The sequence below is a fragment of the Panulirus ornatus genome, chromosome 6 (assembly GCF_036320965.1).
Source record: "Panulirus ornatus isolate Po-2019 chromosome 6, ASM3632096v1, whole genome shotgun sequence".
NCBI classification, from domain to species: domain Eukaryota; kingdom Metazoa; phylum Arthropoda; class Malacostraca; order Decapoda; family Palinuridae; genus Panulirus; species Panulirus ornatus.
In genome coordinates, this window is record NC_092229.1 from 40497546 (window position 1) to 40520721 (window position 23176).

At 40.7% G+C, this 23176-nt stretch overlaps 1 protein-coding gene across 1 annotated transcript in view; it reads left to right on the forward strand.

Moving 5' to 3' along the window:
* The window catches only part of LOC139749160 (uncharacterized), a 346975-nt gene extending 326637 nt beyond the window's left edge, over positions 1–20338 (forward strand). Inside the window, exon 7 of the mRNA XM_071662812.1 lies at positions 18355–20338. Coding sequence (XP_071518913.1) covers positions 18355–18582 — 228 coding nt within the window. The 3' untranslated portion in view covers positions 18583–20338. The remainder of the gene's footprint in view (positions 1–18354) is intronic.
* The last annotated feature ends 2838 nt before the right edge of the window (positions 20339–23176 follow it).

Below are 23176 nucleotides of genomic sequence, written 5' to 3' on the forward strand. Positions count from 1 at the left end.
CCATTTCCCGCGTTAGTGAGGTAGCGTTAAGAACAGAGGACTGGGCCTTTTTTGGAATATCCTCACCTGGCCCCCTCTGTTCCTTCTTTTGGAAAATTGAAAAAAAAAAACGAGAGGGGAGGATTTGCAGCCCCCCGCTCCCTCCCCTTTTAGTCGCCTTCTACGACACACAGGGAATACGTGGGAAGTATTCTTAATCCCCTATCCCCAGGGATAATATATATATATATATATATATATATATGTATATATATATATATATATATATATATATATATATATATATCCCTGGGGATAGGGGAGAAAGAATACTTCCCACGTATTCCCTGCGTGTCGTAGAAGGCGACTAAAAGGGAAGGGAGCGGGGGGCTGGAAATCCTTCCCTCTCAATTTTTTTTTTTTTCCAAAAGAAGGAACAGAGAAGGGGGCCAGGTGAGGATATTCCCTAAAAGGCCCAGTCCTCTGTTCTTAACGCTACCTCGCTAATGCGGGAAATGGCGAATAGTTTAAAAAAAAAAAAAAAAAATATATATATATATATATATTTTTTTTTTTTTGCCGCTGTCTCCCGCGTTTGTGAGGTAGCGCAAGGAAACAGACGAAAGAAATGGCCCAACCCACCCCCATACACCTGTATATGCATACGTCCACACACGCAAATATACATACCTACAAAGCTTTCCATGGTTAACCCAGACACTTCACATGCCCTGATTCAATCCACTGACCGCACGTCAACCCCGGTATACCACATCGATCTAATTCACTCTATTCCTTGCCCTCCTTTTACCCTCCTGCATGTACAGGCCCCGATCACACAGAATCTTTTTCACTCCATCTTTCCACCTCCAATTTGGTCTCCCACTTCTCCTCGTTCCCTCCACCTCCGACACATATATCCTCTTGGTCAATCTTTCCTCACTCATTCTCTCCATGTGCCCAAACCATTTCAAAACACCCTCTTCTGCTCTCTCAACCACGCTCTTTTTATTTCCACACATCTCTCTTACCCTTACGTTACTTACTCAATCAAACCACCTCACACCACACATTGTCCTCAAACATCTCATTTCCAGCACATCCATCCTCCTGCGCACAACTCTATCCATAGCCCACGCCTCGCAACCATACAACATTGTTGGAACCACTATTCCTTCAAACATAGCCATTTTTGCTTTCCGAGATAATGTTCTCGACTTCCACACATTCTTCAAAGTTCCCAGGATTTTCGCCCCCTCCCCCACCCTATGATCCACTTCCGCTTCTATGGTTTCATCCACTGCCAGATCCACTCCCAGATATCTAAAACACTTTACTTCCTCGAGTTTTTCTCCATTCAAACTTACCTCCCAATTGACTTGACCCTCAACCCTACTGTACCTAATAACCTTGCTCTTATTCACATTTACTCTTAACTTTCTTCTTTCACACACTTTACCAAACTCAGTCACCAGCTTCTGCAGTTTCTCACATGAATCAGCCACCAGCGCTGTATCATCAGTGAACAACAACTGACTCACTTCCCAAGCTCTCTCATCCCCAACAGACTTCATACTTGCCCCTCTTTCCAAAACTCTTGCATTCACCTCCCTAACAACCCCATCCATAAAGAAATCAAACAACCATGGAGACATCACACACCCCTGCCGCAAACCTGCATTCACTGAGAACCAATCAATTTTCTCTCTTCCTACACGTACACATGCCTTACATCCTCGATAAAAACTTTTCACTGCTTCTAACAACTTGCCTCCCACACCATATACTCTTAATACCTTCCACATAGCATCTCTATCAACTCTATCATATGCCTTCTCCAGATCCATAAATGCTACATACAAATCCATTTGCTTTTCTAAGTATTTCTCACATACATTCTTCAAAGCAAACACCTGATCCACACATCCTCTACCACTTTTGAAACCACACTGCTCTTCCCAATCTGATGCTCTGTACATGCCTTCACCCTCTCAATCAATACCCTCCCATATAATTTACCAGGAATACTCAAGAAACTTATACCTCTGTAATTTGAGCACTCACTCTTATCCCCTTTGCCTTTGTACAATGGCACTATGCACGCATTCCGCCAATCCTCAAGCACCTCTCCATGAGTCATAGATACATTGAATAACCTTACCAACCAGTCAATAATACAGTCACCCCCCTTTTTAATAAATTCCACTGCAATACCATCCAAACCTGCTGCCTTGCCGGCTTTCATCTTCCGCAAAGCTTTTACTACCTCTTCTCTGTTTACCAAATCATTTTCCCTAACCCTCTCACTTTGCACACCACCTCGACCAAAACACCCTATATCTGCCACTCTATCATCAAACACATTCAACAAACCTTCAAAATACTCACTCCATCTCCTTCTCACATCACCGCTACTTGTTATCACCTCCCCATTTGCGCCCTTCACTGAAGTTCCCATTTGCTCCCTTGTCTTACGCACTTTATTTACCTCCTTCCAGAACATCTTTTTATTCTCCCTAAAATTTAATGATATATATATATATCTTTTCTTTCTTTCAAACTATTCGCCATTTCCCGCATTAGCGAGGTAGCGTTAAGAACAGAGGACTGGGCCTTTGAGGGAATATCCTCACCTGGCCCCCTTCTCTGTCCCTTCTTTTGGAAAAAAAAGAAAAAGAGAGGGGAGTATTTCCAGCCCCCCGCTCCCTCCCCTTTTAGTCGCCTTCTACGACACGCAGGGAATATGTGGGAAGTATTCTTTCTCCCCTATCCCCAGGGATATATATATATATATATATATATATATAAATGGTATGACCATTATTTTAGTAAGGTAATATTCAATCATTTATTAAGAAAGGGGGTGACTGTATTGTTGACTGGTTGGTAAGGTTATTTAATGTATGTATGACTCATGGTGAGGTGCCTGAGGATTGGCGGAATGCGTGCATAGTGCCATTGTACAAAGGCAAAGGGGATAAGAGTGAGTGCTCAAATTACAGAGGTATAAGTTTGTTGAGTATTCCTGGTAAATTATATGGGAGGGTATTGATTGAGAGGGTGAAGGCATGTACAGAGCATCAGATTGGGGAAGAGCAGTGCGGTTTCAGAAGTGGTAGAGGATGTGTGGATCAGGTGTTTGCTTTGAAGAATGTATGTGAGAAATACTTAGAAAAGCAAATGGATTTGTATGTAGCATTTATGGATCTGGAGAAGGCATATGATAGAGTTGATAGAGATGCTCTGTGGAAGGTATTAAGAATATATGGTGTGGGAGGCAAGTTGTTAGAAGCAGTGAAAAGTTTTTATCGAGGATGTAAGGCATGTGTACGTGTAGGAAGAGAGGAAAGTGATTGGTTCTCAGTGAATGTAGGTTTGCGGCAGGGGTGTGTGATGTCTCCATGGTTGTTTAATTTGTTTATGGATGGGGTTGTAAGGGAGGTAAATGCAAGAGTCCTGGAAAGAGGGGCAAGTATGAAGTCTGTTGGGGATGAGAGAGCTTGGGAAGTGAGTCAGTTGTTGTTCGCTGATGATACAGCGCTGGTGGCTGATTCATGTGAGAAACTGCAGAAGCTGGTGACTGAGTTTGGTAAAGTGTGTGGAAGAAGAAAGTTGAGAGTAAATGTGAATAAGAGCAAGGTTATTAGGTACAGTAGGGGTGAGGGTCAAGTCAATTGGGAGGTGAGTTTGAATGGAGAAAAACTGGAGGAAGTGAAGTGTTTTAGATATCTGGGAGTGGATCTGTCAGCGGATGGAACCATGGAAGCGGAAGTGGATCATAGGGTGGGGGAGGGGGCGAAAATTTTGGGAGCCTTGAAAAATGTGTGGAAGTCGAGAACACTATCTCGGAAAGCAAAAATGGGTATGTTTGAGGGAATAGTGGTTCCAACAATGTTGTATGGTTGCGAGGCGTGGGCTATGGATAGAGATGTGCGCAGGAGGATGGATGTGCTGGAAATGAGATGTTTGAGGACAATGTGTGGTGTGAGGTGGTTTGATCGAGTAAGTAACGTAAGGGTAAGAGAGATGTGTGGAAATAAAAAGAGCGTGGTTGAGAGAGCAGAAGAGGGTGTTTTGAAATGGTTTGGGCACATGGAGAGAATGAGTGAGGAGAGATTGACCAAGAGGATATATGTGTCGGAGGTGGAGGGAACGAGGAGAAGAGGGAGACCAAATTGGAGGTGGAAAGATGGAGTGAAAAAGATTTTGTGTGATCGGGGCCTGAACATGCAGGAGGGTGAAAGGAGGGCAAGAAATAGAGTGAATTGGAGTCATGTGGTATACAGGGGTTGACGTGCTGTCAGTGGATTGAAGCAAGGCATGTGAAGCGTCTGAAGTAAACCATGGAAAGCTGTGTAGGTATGTATATTTGCGTGTGTGGACGTGTGTATGTACATGTGTATGGGGGGGGGGGGGCATTTCTTTCGTCTGTTTCCTTGCGCTACCTCGCAAACGCGGGAGACAGCGACAAAGTATAAAAAAAAAAAAAAAAAAAAAAAAAAAAATATTCAATCGCTGTTTTTCTTTTCAAAGACATAATTGATGCAAAATATAGTTGTACTAAAGTCAGTGAGAAAAACTTAAAGTATTGAAATCTCAAGGTGACCATGGCAATGCGGCACCGTGCACTGTTCACCTGGTTCCTTCTCTTAGTGTTTCTTATTCTGTTGGCCCTCAGGTTGGATGAGAGAACCAGCTGGAATTTGTTCATAGTGTTTATTCCCATGTGGTTTTATGATGCTACACTTCTAATATACATAAGCATTCATATGATAAATGAGTGCCGAATTGCAGTAGCAGGGGCTGGAGGTTCACACCATCGCACAGCACGCCAGCGCATCTGTGCTTTTCTAGAGAGAGTGTGGCCACTGTCAGTTGTGATTCTCAAAATGGCATGTATGGTTGCACTTTGTTTTAGATTACAGAATCCTAAAGCTGAAATTAAATCAAATCATGTTCTTTTACCACTTTGGACTCTGTTCATGGGCCTTTGTGGCAGTGTTCTTCACTGTCTTGTCCTGCAACATCAAGACTATCTGCATGAGGTAACAGCCCAAACCCATATAAAGTGTGGTCCAAGGAATAGGCATCTTATTTGGATTGAGAAATAATGTATATAAACAGACTGGTATTATAACTTGTTGAAGTCTTTTGTATTTTAAGTACTGAGTAAACATATGGTATTCATTTAAGTTGTACCGTCTTTAAGATTTTTCTTCCAGATGAATGCAGTTGTAAACATCGGAAAAAGAATGATAGATACTAAACTCCTATGATGACATACTTAGATGACATTCATGAATCAGAATTTGCATGGGGATAGGGGAGAAAGAATACTTCCCACGCATTCCTCACATGTTGTAGAAGGCGACTACAGGGGAGGGGAGCGGGGGGCTGGAAACCCTCCCCTCGTTGTATTCTAACTTTCTGAAAGGGGAAACAGAAGAAGGAGTCACGCGGGGAGTGCTCATCCTCCTCGAAGGCTCAGATGTGTGTGGATGTAACCAAGATGAGAAAAAAGGAGAGATAGGTAGTATGTTTGAGGAAAGGAACCTGGATGTTTTGGCTCTGAGTGAAATGAAGCTCAAGGTTAAAGAGGAAGAGTGGTTGGGAATGTCTTGGGAGTAAAGTCAGGGGCTAGTGAGAGGGCAAGAGCAAGGGAAGGAGTAGCACTACTCCTGAAACAGCAGTGGTGGGAGTATGTAATAGAGTGTAAGAAAGTAAACTCTAGATTGATATGGGTAAAATTGAAAGTTGATGGAGAGAGATGGGTGATTATTGGTGCATATGCACCTGGGCATGAGAAGAAAGATCATGAGAGGCAAGTGTTTTGGGAGCAGCTGAGTGAGTGTGTTTGTAGTTTTGATGCACAAGACTGGGTTATAGTGATGGGTGATTTGAATGCAAAGGTGAGTAATGTGGCAGTTGAGAGAATAATTGATGTACATGGGGTGTTCAGTGTTGTAAATGGAAATGGTGAAGCGCTTGTAGATTTTTTTTTTTTCATACTATTTGCTATTTCCCGCGATAGCGAGGTAGCATTAAGAACAGAGGACTGGGCCTTTGAGGGAATATCCTCACCTGGCCCTCTTCTCTGTTCCTTCCTTTGGAAAAAAAAAAAAAAAAAAACGAGAGGGGAGGATTTCCAGCCCCCCACTCCCTTCCCTTTTAGTCGCCTTCTACAACACACAGGGAATACATGTAGATTTATGTGCTGAAAAAGGACTAGTGATTAGGAATACCTGGTTTAAAAAGAGAGATATACCTAAGTATACATATGTAAGTAGGAGAGATGGCCAGAGAGCGTTATTGCATTATGTGTTAATTGATAGGTGTGCGAAAGAGAGACTTTTGGTGGTTAATGTGCTGAGAGGTGCAACTGGAGGGATGTATGATCATTATCTTGTGGAGGCGAAGGTGAAGATTTATAAAGATTTTCAGAAAAGAAGAGAGAATGTTGGGGTGAAAAGAGTGGTGAGAGTAAGTGAGCTTGGGAAGGAGACTAGGAGACTTGTGTGAAGAAGTACCAGGAGAGACTGAGAACAGAATGGAAAAGGGGAGAACAAAGGATGTAAGGGGAATGTGGGAGGAATGGGAGGTATTTAGGGAATCAGTGATGGCTTCCACAAAAGATGCTTGTGGCATGGGAAGCGTGGGAGGTGGACAGATTAGAAAGAGAAAGTGAAAGAGAAGAAAGAGGCATTTGGACAATTTTTGCAGCGAAATAATGCAAATGAGTGGGAGATGTAGAAAAGAAAGAGGCAGGAGGTCAAGAAAAAGGTGCAAGAGGTGAAAAAGAGGGCAAATGAGAGTTGGGGTGAGAGAGTATCAATAAATTTTAGGGAGGATAAAAAGATGTTTTGGAAGGAGGTAAATAAAGTGCATAAGACAAGGGAGCAAATGGGAACTTCAGTGAAGGGGGCTAATGGGGAGGTGATAACAAGTAGTGGTGATATGAGAAGGAGATGGAGTGATTATTTTGAAAGTTTGTTGAATTTGTTTGATGAAAGAGTGGCAGATATAGGGTGTTTTGGTCGAGGTGTTGTGCAAAGTGAGAGGGTTAGGGAAAATGATTTGGTAACTAGAGAAGAGGTAGTAAAAGCTTTGCGGAAGATGAAAGCCAGCAAGGCATTGGGTTGGATGGTATTGCAATGGAATTTATTAAAAAAAGGGGGTGATAGTATTGTTGACTGGTTGGTAAGGTTATTTCATGTATGTATGTCTCATGGTGAGGTGCCTGAGGATTGGCGGAATGCTTGCATAGTGCCATTGTACAAAGGCAAAGGGGATAAAAGTGAGTGCTCAAATTACAGAGGTATAAGTTTGTTGAGTATTCTTGGGAAATTGTATGGGAGGGTGTTGATTGAGAAGGTGAAGGCATGTACAGAGCATCAGATTGGGGAAGAGCAGTGTGGTTTCAGAAGTGGTAGACGATGTGTGGATCAGGTGTTTGCTTTAAAGAATGTATGTGAGAAATACTTAGAAAAGCAAATGGATTTGTATGTAGCATTTATGATCTGGAGAAGGCATATGATAGAGTTGATAGAGATGCTCTGTGAAAGGTATTAAGAATATATGGTGTGGGAGGCAAGTTGTTAGAAGCAGTGACATGTTTTTATCGAGGATGTAAGGCATGTTTACGTGTAGGAAGAGAGGAAAGTGATTGGTTCTCAGTGAATGTAGGTTTGCAGCAGGGGTGTGTGATGTCTCCATGGTTGTTTAATTTGTATAAGGATGGGGTTTTTAGGGAGATGAATGCAAGGCTTTTGGAAAGAGGGGCAAGTATGCAGTCTGTTGTGGATGAGAGAGCGTGGGAAGTGAGTCAGTTGTTGTTCGCTGATGATACAGCACTGGTGGCTGATTTGTGTGAGAAACTGCAGAAGCTGGTGACTGAGTTTGGTAAAGTGTGTGAAAGAAGAAAGCTGAGAGTAAATGTGGATAAGAGCAAAGTTATTAGGTACAGTAGGGTTGAGGGACAAGTCAATTGGGAGGTAAGTTTGATTGGAGAAAAACTGGAGGAAGTGAAGTGTTTTAGATATCTGGGAGTGGATTTGGCAGCGGATGGAACCATGGAAGCGGAAGTGAATCATAGGGTGTGGGAGGGGGCAAAAATCCTGGGAGCCTTGAAGAATGTGTGGAAGTCGAGAACATTATCTCGGAAAGCAAAATTGGGTATGTTTGAAGGAATAGTGGTTCAAACAATGTTGTATGGTTGCGATGCGTGGGCTATGGATAGAGTTGTGCACAGGAGGGGGGATGTGCTGGAAATGAGATGTTTGAGGACAATGTGTGGTGTGAGGTGGTTTGATCGAGTAAGTAATGTAACGGTAAGAGAGATGTGTGGAAATAAAAAGAGCGTGGTTGAGAGAGCAGAAGAGGGTGTTTTGAAATGGTTTGGGCACATGGAGAGAATGAGTGAGGAAAGATTGACCAAGAGGATATATGTGTCGAAGATGGAGGGAACGAGGAGAAGTGGGAGACCAAATTGGAGGTGGAAAGATGGAGTGAAAAAGATTTTGAGTGCTCGGGACCTGAACATGCAGGAGGGTGAAAGGCGGGCAAGGAATAGAGTGAATTGGATCGATGTGGTATACCATGGTTGACATGCTGTCAGTGGATTGAATCAGGGCATGTGAAGCGTCTGGGGTAAACCATGGAAAGTTGTGTGGGGCCTGGATGTGGAAAGGGAGCTGTGGTTTCGGACATTATTGCATGACAGCTAGAGACTGAGTGTGAACGAATGGGGCCTTTGTTGTCTTTTCCTAGCGCTACCTCGCACACATGAGGGGGGAGGGGGATGGTATTCCATGTGTGGCGAGGTGGCGATGGGAATGAATAAAGGCAGACAGTGTGAATTGTGCACGGGTATATATGTATGTGTCTGTGTGTGTATATATATGTGTACATTGAGATGTATAGGTATGTATATTTACACCTCTGACACATATATCCTCTTGGTCAATCTTTCCCCACTCATTCTCTCCATGTGACCAAACCATTTCAAAACACCCTCTTCTGCTCTCTCAACCACACTCTTTTTATTTCCACACATCTCTCTCACCCTTACATTACTTACTCAAACATACCCATTTTTGCTTTCCGAGATAATGTTCCTGACTTCCAAACATTCTTCAAGGCTCCCAGAATTTTCGCCCCCTCCCCCACCCTATGATTCACTTCCGCTTCCATGGTTCCATCCGCTGCCAGATCCACTCCCAGATATCTAAAACACTTTACTTCCTCCAGTTTTTCTCCATTCAAACTTACCTCCCAATTGACTTGACCCTCAACCCTACTGTACCTAATAACCTTGCTCTTATTCACATTTACTCTTAACTTTCTTCTTTCACACACTTTACCAAACTCAGTCACCAGCTTCTGCCGTTTCTTACATGAATCAGCCACCAGCGCTGTATCATCAGCAAACAACAACTGACTCACTTCCCAAGCTCTCTCATCCAGAACAGACTGCATACTTGCCCCACTTTCCAAAACTCTTGCATTCACCTCCCTAACAACCCCATCCATAAACAAATTAAACAACCATGGAGACATCACACACCCCTGCCACAAACCTACATTCACTGAGAAGCAATCACTTTCCTCTCTTCCTACACGTACACATGCCTTACATCCTCGATAAAAACTTTTCACTGCTTCTAACAACTTGCCTCCCACACCATATATTCTTAAAACCTTCAACAGAGCATCTTTATCAACTCTATCATATGCCTTCTCCAGATCCATAAATGCTACATACAAATCCATTTGTTTTTCTAAGTATTTCTCACATACATTCTTCAAAGCAAACACCTGATCCACACATCCTCTACCACTTCTGAAACCACACTGCTCTTCCCCAATCTGATGCTCTGTACACGCCTTCACCCTCTCAATCAATACCCTCCCATATAATTTACCAGGAATACTCAACAAACTTATACCTCTGTAATTTGAGCACTCACTCCTATCCCCTTTGCATTTATACAATGGCACTATGCAAGCATTCTGCCAATCCTCAGGCACCTCACCATGAATCATACATACATTAATTAGCCTTACCAACCAGTCAACAATACAGTCACCCCCTTTCTTAATAAATTCCACTGCAATACCATCCAAACCTGCTGCTTTGCCGGCTTTCATCTTCCATAAAGCTTTTACTACCTCTTCTCTATTTACCAAACCATTTTCCCTAACCCTCTCACTTTGCACACCACCTCAACCAAAACACCCTATATCTGCCACTCTATCATCAAACATATTCAACAAACCTTCAAAATACTCCATCTCCTTCTCACATCACCACTACTTGTTATCATCTCCCTGTTAGTCTCCTTCACTGAAGTTCCCATTTGCTCCCTTGTCTTACGCGCTTTATTTACCTCCTTCCAAAACATCTTTTTATTCTCCCTGAAATTTAATGATACTCTCTCACCCCAACTTTCATTTGCCCTCTTTTTCACCTCTTACACCTTTCTCTTGACCTCCTGCCTCTTTCTTTTATACCTCTCCCACTCATTTGCATTTTTTCCGAGCAAAAATCGTTCAGATGCCTCTCTCTTCTCTTTCACTAATAATCTTACTTCTTCATCCCACCACTCACTACCTTTTCTAATCAACCCACCTCCCACGCTTCTCATGCCACAAGCATCTTTTGCGCAAGCCATCACTGCTTCCCTAAATACATCCCATTCCTCCCCCACTCCCCTTACCTCCTTTGTTCTCACCTTTTTCCATTCTGAACTCAGTCTCTCCTGGTACTTCCTCACACATGTCTCCTTCCCAAGCTCACTTACTCTCACCACTCTCTTCACCCCAACAGTCTCTCTTCTTTTCTGAAAATCCCCACAAATCTTCACCTTCGCCTCCACAAGATAATGATCAGACATCCCTCCAGTTGCAACTGTCAGCACATTAACATCCAAAAGTCTCTCTTTCGCGCGTCTATCAATTAACACGTTATCCAATAACGCTCTCTAGCCATCTCTCCTACTTACATACGTATACTTATGTATATCTCGCTTTTTAAACCAGGTATTCCCAATCACCAGTCCTTTTTCAGCACATAAATCTACAAGCTCTTCACCATTTCCATTTACAACACTGAACACTCCATGTATACCAATTATTCCCTCAACTGCCACATTAATCACCTTTGCATTCAAATCACCCATCACTATAACCTGGTCTTGTGCATCAAAACCACTAACACACTCATTCAGCTGCTCCCAAAACACTTGCTTCTCATGATCTTTCTTCTCATGCCCAGGAGCATATGCACCAATAATCACCCATCTCTCTCCATCAACTTTCAGTTTTACCCATATCAATCTAGAATTTACTTTCTTACACTCTATCACATACTCCCACAACTCCTAATTCAGGAGTAGTGCTACTCCTTCCCTTGCTCTTGTCCTCTCATTAACCCCTGACTTTACTCCCAAGACATTCCCAAACCACTCTTCCCCTTTACCCTTTAGCTTCGTTTCACTCAGAGCCAAAACATCCAGGTTCCTTTCCTCAAACATACTACCTATCTCTCCTTTTTTCTCATCTTGGTTACATCCACACACATTTAGACATCCCATTCTGAGCCTTCGAGGAGGATGAGCACTCCTCGCGTGACTCCTTCTTCTGTTTCCCCTATTAGAAAGTTAAAATACAAGGAGGGGAGTGTTTCTGGCACCCCGCTCCCGTCCCCTTTAGTCGCCTTCTACGACACGTGAGGAATGCGTGGGAAGTATTCTTTCTCCCCTATCCCCATGGATAATATAATACATATTTACATATATATATATATATATATATATATATATATATATATATATATATATATATATATATATATATCTTTTTCTTTTTCTTTCATACTATTCGCCATTTCCCGCATTAGCGAGGTAGCGTTGAGAACAGAGGACTGGGCCCTTGAGAGAATATCCTCACCTGGGCCCCTTCTCTGTTCCCTCTTTTGGAATATTAAAAAAAAAAAAAAAAGTGAGAGGGGAGGATTTCCAGCCCCCCGCTCCCTCCCCTTTTAGTCGCCTTCTACGACACGCAGGGAATACGTGGGAAGTATTCTTTCTCCCCTATCCCCTATATATATATATATATATATATATAGCGGAAGTGGGTCACAGGCTGGGGGAGGGGAAGATGAATGTGTCGAAGGCGAGAACATTATCTCTAAAAGCAAAAATGAGTATTTTTGAAGGAATAGTGGATTCAACAATGTTATATGGTTCAAGTCATGATCTGTAGATTCGGTTGTGCGGATGAGGTGGATGTGTTGGAAATGTTTGAGGACAATATGTGGTTTGAGGTGGTTTGATCGAGTAAGTAATGAAAGGGTAAGAGAGATGTGTAGTAATGAAAAGAGTGTGGTTGAGAGAGCAGAAGAGGGTGTACTGAAATGGTTTGGTCACAGAGAGAGAATGAGTGAGGAAAGATTGACGAAGAGGATATATGTGTCAGAGGTGGAGGAAACAAGGAGAAGTGGGAGACCAAATTGGAGGTGGAAGGATGGAGTGAAAAAGATTTTGAGCTATCGGGGCCTGAACATGCAGGACGGAAGAAAGATCATGAGAGGCAAGTGTTTTGAGACCAGCTAAGTAAATGTGTTAGGAACTTTGTTGCACGAGACCGGGTTATAGTGATGGGTGATTTGAATGCAAAGATGAGTAATGTGGCAGTGGAGGGTATAGTTGGTGTACATGGGGTGTTCAGTGTTGAAAATGGAAATCGTGAAGAGCTTGTAGATTTGTGTGCTGAAAAAAGGCTGGTGATTGGGAATACCTGGTTTAGAAAGATAGATAAACATAAGTATATGTATCAACCTTGCTCTTATTCACATTTACTCTTAACTTTCTTCTTTCACACACTTTACCAAACTCAGTCACCAGCTTCTGCAGTTTCTCACATGAATCAGCCACCAGCACTGTATCATCAGCGAACAACAACTGACTCACTTCCCAAGCTCTCTCATCCCCAACAGACTTCATACTTGCCCCTCTTTCCAAAACTCTTGCATTCACCTCCCTAACAACCTCATCCATAAACAAATTAAACAACCATGGAGACATCACACACCCCTGCCGCAAACCTACATTCACTGAGAACCAATCACTTTCCTCTCTTCCTACACGTACACATGCCTTTCATCCTCGATAAAAACTTTTCACTTCTTCTAACAACTTGCCTCCCACACCATATATTCTTAATAATGTGAATAAGAGCAAGGTAATTAGGTACAGTAGGGTTGAGGGTCAAGTCAATTGGGAGGTAAGTTTGAATGGAGAAAAACTGGAGGAAGTAAAGTGTTTTAGATATCTGGGAGTGGATCTGGCAGCGGATGGAACCATGGAAGCAGATGTGGATCATAGGGTGGGGGAGGGGGCGAAAATCCTGGGAGCCTTGAAGAATGTGTGGAAGTCGAGAACATTATCTCGGAAAGCAAAAATGGGTATGTTTGAAGGAATAGTGGTTCCAACAATGTTGTATGGTTGCGAGGCGTGGGCTATGGATAGAGTTGTGCGTAGGAGGATGGATGTGCTGGAAATGAGACGTTTGAGGACAATGTGTGGTGTGAGGTGGTTTGATCGAGTAAGTAACATAAGGGTAAGAGAGATGTGTGGAAATAAAAAGAGCGTGGTTGAGAGAGCAGAAGAGGGTGTTTTGAAATGGTTTGAGCACATGGAGAGAATGAGTGAGGAAAGATTGACCAAGAGGATATATGTGTCGGAGGTGGAGGGAACGAGGAGAAGTGGGAGACCAAATTGGAGGTGGAAAGATGGAGTGAAAAAGATTTTCTGTGATTGGGGCCTAAACATGCAGGAGGGTGAAAGGAGGGCAAGGAATAGAGTGAATTGGATCAATGTGGTATACTGGGGTTGACGTGCTGTCAGTGGATTGAATCAGGCATGTGAAGCGTCTGGGGTAAACCATGGAAAGCTGTGTAGGTATGTATATTTGTGTGTGTGGACGTATGTATATACATGTGTATGGGGGTGGGTTGGGCCATTTCTTTCGTCTGTTTCCTTGCGCTACCTTGCAAATGCGGGAGACAGCGACAAAGCAAAAAAAAAAAAATTATGTATCAAAATTAGGATAGATGGCCAGAGAGCTTTATTGGAATACGTGTTAATTGATAGGCGCATGAAAGAGAGATTTTTGGATGTTAATGTGCTGAGAGGGGCAAGTGGAGGGATGTCTGATTATTATCTTGTGGAGGTGTAGGTGAAGATTTGTAGAGGTTTTCAGAAAAAAAGAGAATGTTGGGGTTAAGTGAGTGATGAGAGTAAGTGAGCTTGGAAAGGAGTTTTGTGTGAGTGAGTACCAGGAGGAATTGAGTGCAGAATGGAGAAAGGTGGGGGCAAATGACATAAGGGGAGTGGGGGAGGAATGAGTTTTATTTAGGGAAGCAGTGAAGGCTTGTGTAAAAGATGCTTGTGGCATGAGAAAGGTGGCAGGTGGGCAGGTTAGAAAGGCTAGTGAGTGGTGGAATGAAGAAGTAAGGTTGTTAGTGAAAGAGAAGAGAGAGGCATTTGGACGATTTTTGTAGGGAAATTGTGCAAATGACTGGGAGATGTATAAAAGAAAGAGGCAAGAAGTCAAAAAAAGATGCAGCTGGTGAAAAAAAGGGCAATGAGAGTTGGGGTGAGAGAGAGTATCGTTAGATTTTAAGGAGGATGAAAGGATGTTTTGGAAGGAGGTAAATAAAGTGAGTAAGACATGAGAACAAATGGGAACATCGGTGAAGGAGGCTAATGGAGAGGTAATAACAAGTAGTGGTGAAGTGAGAAGGAGATGGAGTGAGTGTTTTGAAGGTTTGTTGAATATGTTTGATGACAGAATGGCAGATATAGTGTATTTTTGTCGAGGTGGTGTGCGAAGCGAGAGGGTTCAGGGAGAATTGTTTGATAAACAAAGAGGTAGTGAAATCTTTGCAGAAGATGAAAGCCAGCACGGCAGCAGGTTTGGATAGTATTGTAGTGGAATTTATCAAAAAAGTGGGTAACTGTGTTGTTGACTGGTTGGTGAAAATATTCAATGCATGTATGGTTCACGGTGAAGTGCCTGAGGATTGGTGAAATGCTTGCATAGTGCCATTGTATAAAGGCAAAGGGGATAAAGGTGGAAGGATATTGATTGAGAGGGTGAAAGCATGTACAGATTATTAGATTGGGGAAGGGCAGTGTGTTTCCAGAAGTGGTAAGGAATGTGTGGATTAGGTGTTTGCTTTGAAGAATGTATGTGAGAAATACTTAGAAAAACAGATGGATTTGTATGTAGTATTTATGGATCTAGAGAGGGCATATGATAGTCGATTGAGATGCTCTGTGGAAGGTATTAAGAGTATATGGTGTGGGAGGTAAGTTGCTAGAAGTAGTGAAAAGTTTTTATCGAGGATGTAAGGCATGTGTACGAGTAGGAAGAGAGGAAAGTGATTGGTTCCCAGTGAATGTTGGTTTGCGGCTGGGGTGCGTGATGTCTCCATGGTTGTTTGATTTGTTTATGGATTGGGTTGTTAGGGAGGTGAATGCAAGAGTTTTGGAAAGAGGGGCAAGTATGCAGTCTGTTGTGGATGAGAGAGCTTGGGAAGTGAGTCAGTTGTTGTTCGCTGATAATACAGCGCTGGTGGCTGATTCAGGTGAGAAACTGCAGAAGCTGGTGACTGAGTTTGGTAAAGTGTGTGAAAGAAGGAAGCTGAGAGTAAATGTGAATGAGAGCGAGGTTATTAGGTACAATAGGGTTAAGGGACAAGTCTTGGGAGGTGAATTTAGATGTAGAAAAGCTGGAAGAAGTGAATTGTTTTAGATATCTGAGAGTGGATTAGCAGCGGATGGAAACATGGAAGTGGATGTGAGTCACAGGGTGGGGAAGGGGGCAAAGGTTCTGGAAGCATTGAAGAATGTGTGGAAGGTGAGAACGTTATCTCGGAGAGCAAAAATGGGTTTGTTTGGAGGAATAGTGGTTCCAACAATGTTATATGGTTGCGAGGCATGGGCTATAGTTAGGGTTGTGCGGAGGAGGGTGGATGTGTTGAAAATGAGATGTTTGAGGACAATATGTGGTGTGAGGTGGTTTGATCAAGTAAGTAATGAAAGGGCATGAGAGATGTGTAGTAATAAAAAGAGCATGGTTGAGAGAGCAGAAGAAAGTGTATTGAAATGTTCTGGTCACATGGAGAGAATGAGTGGGGAAAGATTGACAAAGTGGATATATGTATCAGAGGTGGAGGGAATGAGGAAAAGTGGGAGACCAAATTGGAGGTGGAAGGATGGAGTGAAAAAGATTTTGAGTGATCGTAGCCTGAACATACAGGATGGTGAAAGACGTACGAGGAATAGAGTGAATTGGAGCGATGTGGTATACCAGGCTGGACATGCTGTCAGTGGATTGAACCAGGGCATGTGAAGCATCTGGGGTAAATCATGGAAAGTTTTGTGAGGCCTAGATGTGGACTGGAAGTTTTCATTTTGGTGCATTACACATGACAGCTAGAGACTGAGTGTGAACAAACGTCGCTTTTGTTGTCCTTTCCTAGTGCTACCTTGCACGCGCGATGGGAGGGGGGTGCCATTTCATGTGTGGTGGGGTGGTGACAGGAATGGATGAAGGCGGAAAGTGTATGTACATGTGTATATATGTATATGTCTAGGCCTGTAAAATCCATGATGGGAAGTTTAAAAGGAGGCGTATGACAGTACAATTAAAGAGGTTGGTGTGAGAGGAAAACTACTTGTGACATGGGGAAGTAGAGTGGAAGAGTACTGGAGGGAGAGAAAAAGGGGGATTAATGCATGATGTGATATATATCTTTCTAAAAAACTTTTGCACATATGTATTACATCTTCCCCCAAACTTCATAGAATAATCGTCACTTTGTATTATGAAGAAATGATGGAGTTATATTTTTGATCGTATTATTTTGAAACTTTTGTTGAGTATCCTTAGGGTCTTTGCTTTTTATAGACAATTTTAGGTCTTTAAGTCTTTCATCATGACTCTGTCTTTTCCTGTAGGACACCCAAAGTTTTATGGCTTTAGAAAAAAAAATTTAACTCCTTGGCTGCAATGACTGATTCAAGTCAATGTACAGATCATTTTAGCTCTGGAAAAGTGATGAAAGTCAGCAGAATATAAGAAATGGTTTGAACAGCATACACAGAGGGCTGATACATTTGTGATCAGGAAATGGCATCAGGAACCCAATTAGTTTTGCTTTTTGCCTGTGCTCGAGGTTAAACCTCCCAGACACAACAATAACTTACTATCTCACACCACTCTTTTAGTGATTTATTCATCTAATTCTTTCTCATCTTTGTTTACACTGTAATTTAGGTATGATCCCAACCTAAACAATGGCTCTTTCATTACCTGATACCACCATGCCACCTACACAGCAATTCATATATTGTTTTCACCATAATTTACATCATCTATTTGTATTATATTGTTAGAATATATTGTTTATGTATATGAGATGTATTTTGATGCATGAATAAAGATATACAGTGATAATGTACGATGATGAGTGCTCGTAAGCTGGCACCATCTTGGGGCAATGAAGCATCAGTTTAGGTGTGGCATTTTGTTTTGTTTTTTCATCATTTACAGTTCATTCATTATGTGTGTATTTTTTATAATAATACAAAATGATATTGAATAATTATAAGAAATAAATTTTTTTTGACAAATAGCCATGAGTTGGCAACACAAGGCTGCCAAGCATCCCTCTAAATCCAGCACTTCTGACTATCTTCCACACCATCAACAATTAGTTCATCACTATAAGTGTAATAAGCAAGAAATTTGTAATGCTTCAGGAAGATTATGTTGTAGATATTGTACATCATTTTTGTTTTCATTTATTTTTCCCTACTCTCAGATATGTTTGGTTAAAGATTAGTTTCTCATATGGAAAATTTATGCTGGTGCTTTACTGAAAGTGTAGTTAAAAAAAAGAAAATACAGTTTTCATATTCTGCTGGAGACTTCACACTCCTCTGGGAATGCATCTGGAAATAGATTCTGCCACTAAAGTGTTAACAGAGTTGAAGGTACAAATGAAAGTTTAGGAATGCAAAAGATACTGTACTTTCAGGAAATTCATTTTACTTATAGGTAATTTTTCGTTTAGATGGCAGAAAATGATGTATTATTTATTGAGAGATAACACATTGAGCATCATCATGATTGCATCAGAGCTTCTTGGTATTATCTGAGAACACTTAGAGTTCACCATGGACAATTGAAATTTACATTTTTGGGGGTGTTTGTCATAATTGTCTGCATTGCTCTTTCATGATCCATGTTTCATAACTAATAAACTGAAGTTGGATTTGTAAGTAATAATTTTTTTTCCACTCACAGTTATTACAGAGTGGTGCAGTTCTTCATGAAACCAGGCCAGATGGGATTGTAGAGGTAGTTCAAAAGGTAACAGAGGTACTTTGTCGTTGTCAGTTGAGTATATCTACTCGTCTGAACCTGTTAGCAGGTCTTGCTGGTCTATGGCCTATTTTAGCTACAAGTGACATCAATACACGCACACAGCATGCTTCTCTTGCTGCTAAACTTGGAGTGTGTTTACACATCTAGTAAGTGAGCAGTATTCATCCTGCAGCTTGGAATTTTATGTTAGATTATATATTGGCATAAATGGAAATATATTTTCAGTATAACTGTATATCTAATTTCCTCTCTGCTGTGGATGTGGTATTGCACAAGAAACTTAGTCCATACCAAAATCGGTTTTGATTAGGTGTAGTAAAATAACAGTGTACAAATAAGACATTAGTATTAGCATTTTTATTTAAGATACAGATTATCCTGTTGCTTCAAAAATGTAACTTGCCGCTAGTATTTGTAAACACGGAAATAGAGCTTGATTTTTCTTTTCTTGGTTTATTAGAAACTAGTAACTTACAGTAAAAGAAAATCAGTGAGTAATACATGTGCTTGGTTTCACTGACTAGAAACTAAGCATCAGAAACGAATTTTTGGGTGGAACCTCTTGGAAATATAGGGATAAGGATGGAAGTGATCTACCCTTGAAGAATTCTGTGAACTATGTAAGAAAGAAGCATGCCCTGAAAAATCCAAGATGCATGCTTGGAGTTATGCTGCTCATACTCTTATATACAGATATAATAACAGCAATAATGTTAATGACAATAATAAGAGTAATAATAAAGGTAATAGATTTTCATTTGTAAGAACTTATTTTAAGACAGCACATGATGTCATTTTGCATTAGATATATGACATTTTGCTTTTTCTGAATTTTTTTTTTACATTATCTAGCCAGTGATGTTTGAAAATTCTTTTAACACCTGAGAATAATTGCATGACATTTAAGTAGCTGGTACATCCCTTGAAGGCGATGGTATAATCCTTGGATATGATGGTGTGACCTCTGGCTGAACCCATAAGGGTCAGGTCAAGAACCAGGCTGTCATGCTCTTAGGTTGCATCCTTTTAAGAGAGTGGTAATGATATTGTTCTCAAGGGGTAATATGCCTCTGTGGGACTGCATATCAGGACTAAGTTATTTATTATGAGGAATTACCATTACCAGCAGATGAAATTATGAAAATGGATTTACATTGTTTTTTGTTAATGATAAAGACATCATTATGGTTTCTTTATGACATATTATTCTGTATCACTTATCATTGTTTGCTTTGAAAACCTGTGTCTTCACTTACAAAATTTCTAGGCGTAGTCATTGAGGCAGGGCTAAAGAATTATGTTTTTTAGTTAATTTTTTGAATATATGAAAAATGATAAAAGAGTTCAATACAAAGTACTTATTTTAGTGCTTTGGTGAATTTGACACTTTAAAGCAGTGTGGAAGATGAATATTATTTGAAGCTTACTTCTGTAAGAAAGCAAAATCACATCTCAATGCTTTTGATGATGATAAATATGAATACAGCATATGATAACTTCATTAAGAACCACCTGTGTGGATATTTTGTTTGTGTTTCTTGGACCTTTTCCTCTTATAGACATAGATTGCAAGAGGTCACAGTGGTGCATGTGATCTACTATTTGCTGATAACCTTGAGGAAAATGAAACATGATAAGTTCCCAAGTGCACTTTTGTGTCATGATCACATCGTCAGGGAAGATACAAGGATGAGATAGATGTAAAAGAATCAGTTGATATACAAGGAAGAGATGTTTACTAATGGCATCTTAGCTATTTTTCCTGTATATCAACTGATTATTCTACTTCTATCTCATTCTTGTGTCTCCCCTGATGATATGACCATTACAAAAAAGTGCACTTGAGAATTTATGTTTCATTTTCATCATGGTTGTTAGCACATACTTGATCACATGCACCACTGTGTATATATATATATATATATATATATATATATATATATATATATATATATATATATATATATATATATATATATATTTCTTTCTTTTCTTTCAAACTATTCGCCATTTCCCGCATTAGCGAGGTAGCGTTAAGAACAGAGGACTGGGCCTTTGAGGGAATACCCTCACCTGGCCCAATTCTCTGTTCCTTCTTTTGGAAAATTAAAAAAAAAACCGAGAGGGGAGGATTTCCAGCCCCCCGCTCCCTCCCCTTTTAGTCGCCTTCTACGACACGCAGGGAATACGTGGGAAGTACTCTTAATCCCCTATCCCTGGGGATAGGGGATTAAGAATACTTCCCACATATTCCCTGCGTGTTGTAGAAGGCGACTAAAAGGGGAGGGAGCGGGGGGCTGGAAATCCTCCCCTCTCGGTTTTTTTTTTAATTTTCCAAAAGAAGGAACAGAGAATTGGGCCAGGTGAGGGTATTCCCTCAAAGGCCCAGTCCTCTGTTCTTAATGCTACCTCGCTAATGCGGGAAATGGCGAATAATGTGAAAGAAAAGAAAGATATATATATAAATATATATATATATATATATATATATATATATATATATATATATATATATATATATATATATATATATATATGTATATATATATATATATATTTCTTTTCTTTCAAACTATTTGCCATTTCCCGCGTTAGCGAGGTAGCGTTAAGAACAGAGGACTGGGCCTTTTTTGGAATATCCTCACCTGGCCCCCTCTGTTCCTTCTTTTGGAAAATCAAAAGAAAAAAAACGAGAGGGGAGGATTTCCAGCCACCCGCTCCCTCCCCTTTTAGTCGCCTTCTACGACACGCAGGGAATACGTGGGAAGTATTCTTAATCCCCTATCCCCAGGGATGATATATATATACATACATACATACATACATACATACATACATACATACATACATACATACTCTCCTTTCCCACCTTAGTGAGTTTGCATCAAGAGCATATTACATTCAGGTAACACTAGATAATGTAAAATCTGAGAGAATAACTGTAACCCTTCAGTAAAGCAGAGGACAGTGCTTGCCAGATAGTTACTCAACACAGAATACAGAGCCATTTTGTAACACATGCAAATGATAATGTGTATGGTCTCAATGATTCGTAAACGACATCACTACACATTATGACTAGTTATCCAGTGGACACTGCAGGAGCCCCATAGAAGGGGTAGGAAGGTAGGGCAAAATAGGCCTGGAGTTGACATCTATAACTAATAATCCAGAATGTCCCATCACGATCCTGGGGCTGAATAGATGTGGTAGAGCATTATTAGCTGTGTTTTGCTCAAAGTTTGCCAGTTCCATATCAAGGTTTTGATAACTAACCCCTCCTTTTCTGGAATGATGCTATTCCTTGTTGGGAAAGAATGTGAAATAGATAAGTGTGTTTGGCTATGTTAGTATATGTGTGAATACTTTTCACATATCTGTGAAACTCATGGTATTTTGGACAGTGAAGAGTTATTAGGAAAAAGTGTAAGTTACAGTCAGAAATCAAATGGATTATTGAAATCATTGTTTTAATGCACATCTGTGCATGACAGAGATAACAGACAGCTTGAACAATCCACCAGTCTGTTTCTGACCCCTCAAGAAGGGCAGCAGAATAAGAAGAAATAGAGTAAAGGGAGGTAACTCATGGAAGGTATGTAGCCCTAATGAAAGTAGATAAGAAAATATTATCATGAGAAAATGAGGGTTATCATGCATGGGTCAATATGAGTTTGTATTAAGCTTATATAGCAGTGTAGCTTTCAGAGGGATAAACATTAATGAATGCTGTGAATTGTACTGTACCACTGATATTGAAGACTTCAGTGTCCTGTATGCTGAAGGTGCAGAATGCATCTTACAGGAACACAAGGAAACTGACACATCAAAAGTAATTGTCTACAGAATCTACATTTTAAGTTTGGTATTCATGAACTGAAAGCTTTATTACCATCATCTTGACAGATGAGATCCTGTTTTGTGGGTAGCTGATCCTGTCATATTAACCACCAAACCCAGTTGGAAATGTCAGCCAGTCAGAAAGCACCATTTCAAACTGCCATTTCACCCTCTAGTGATGCAAATGTCAGCCTTACCTCTGTTGACATTCAGCTTATCATTCCAAACTTTGTTTAGGCACTGCTAAGTTGTATAGTGTTTTCGAGTTTAATTACAGTGCTAATACAGTTTGTAGTGAAATATTGTTGGAAGATACTCAGTGTTTCTGTGATGAATGTTTAAAGGAATCATGGGTAAGTATACTTGAGGTTGATTTAATGCTTTAAGTCAACAAAGTGCCTTAATATGTTTAAGGTCACAAAACAGAGGTCAGTTAGGAGCTAGGATGTAAGACATTAACACAGAAGGATGACAGATAAGCCTAAGGGAGCTCAAGGACCCCAGAGGATGTTTGTTAGAAAATAACAGAGCAGTGATATTGGTTTTGCTTATGATACAGTATGGATCACAGTATGTTGCGATAGTTGATATGATTTGTACACTCTTAAGTTGTGTGTAATGGCATATTAAGGTAATACATGGATGTATTTCCCTTCATGTACTAATTTCAGTAAGGGTCGAGTGGAGTAACTTTCTTATTGGGCATGATGCGACTGGTGCTGCTGAACAAGATGATGTAACATTCCTTGAAACAGTTTTTAGTGATGGGATGACAAGTTCTTTTATTGTTTACTTTTCCATTTTGAGCACATTATGAGAGTTTAAAAGAAAAACAGAGCATGGAAGATTATTTATTGTTGTGTATGTCACTATAGTAGATATAAAGGATAATTAATTTGTC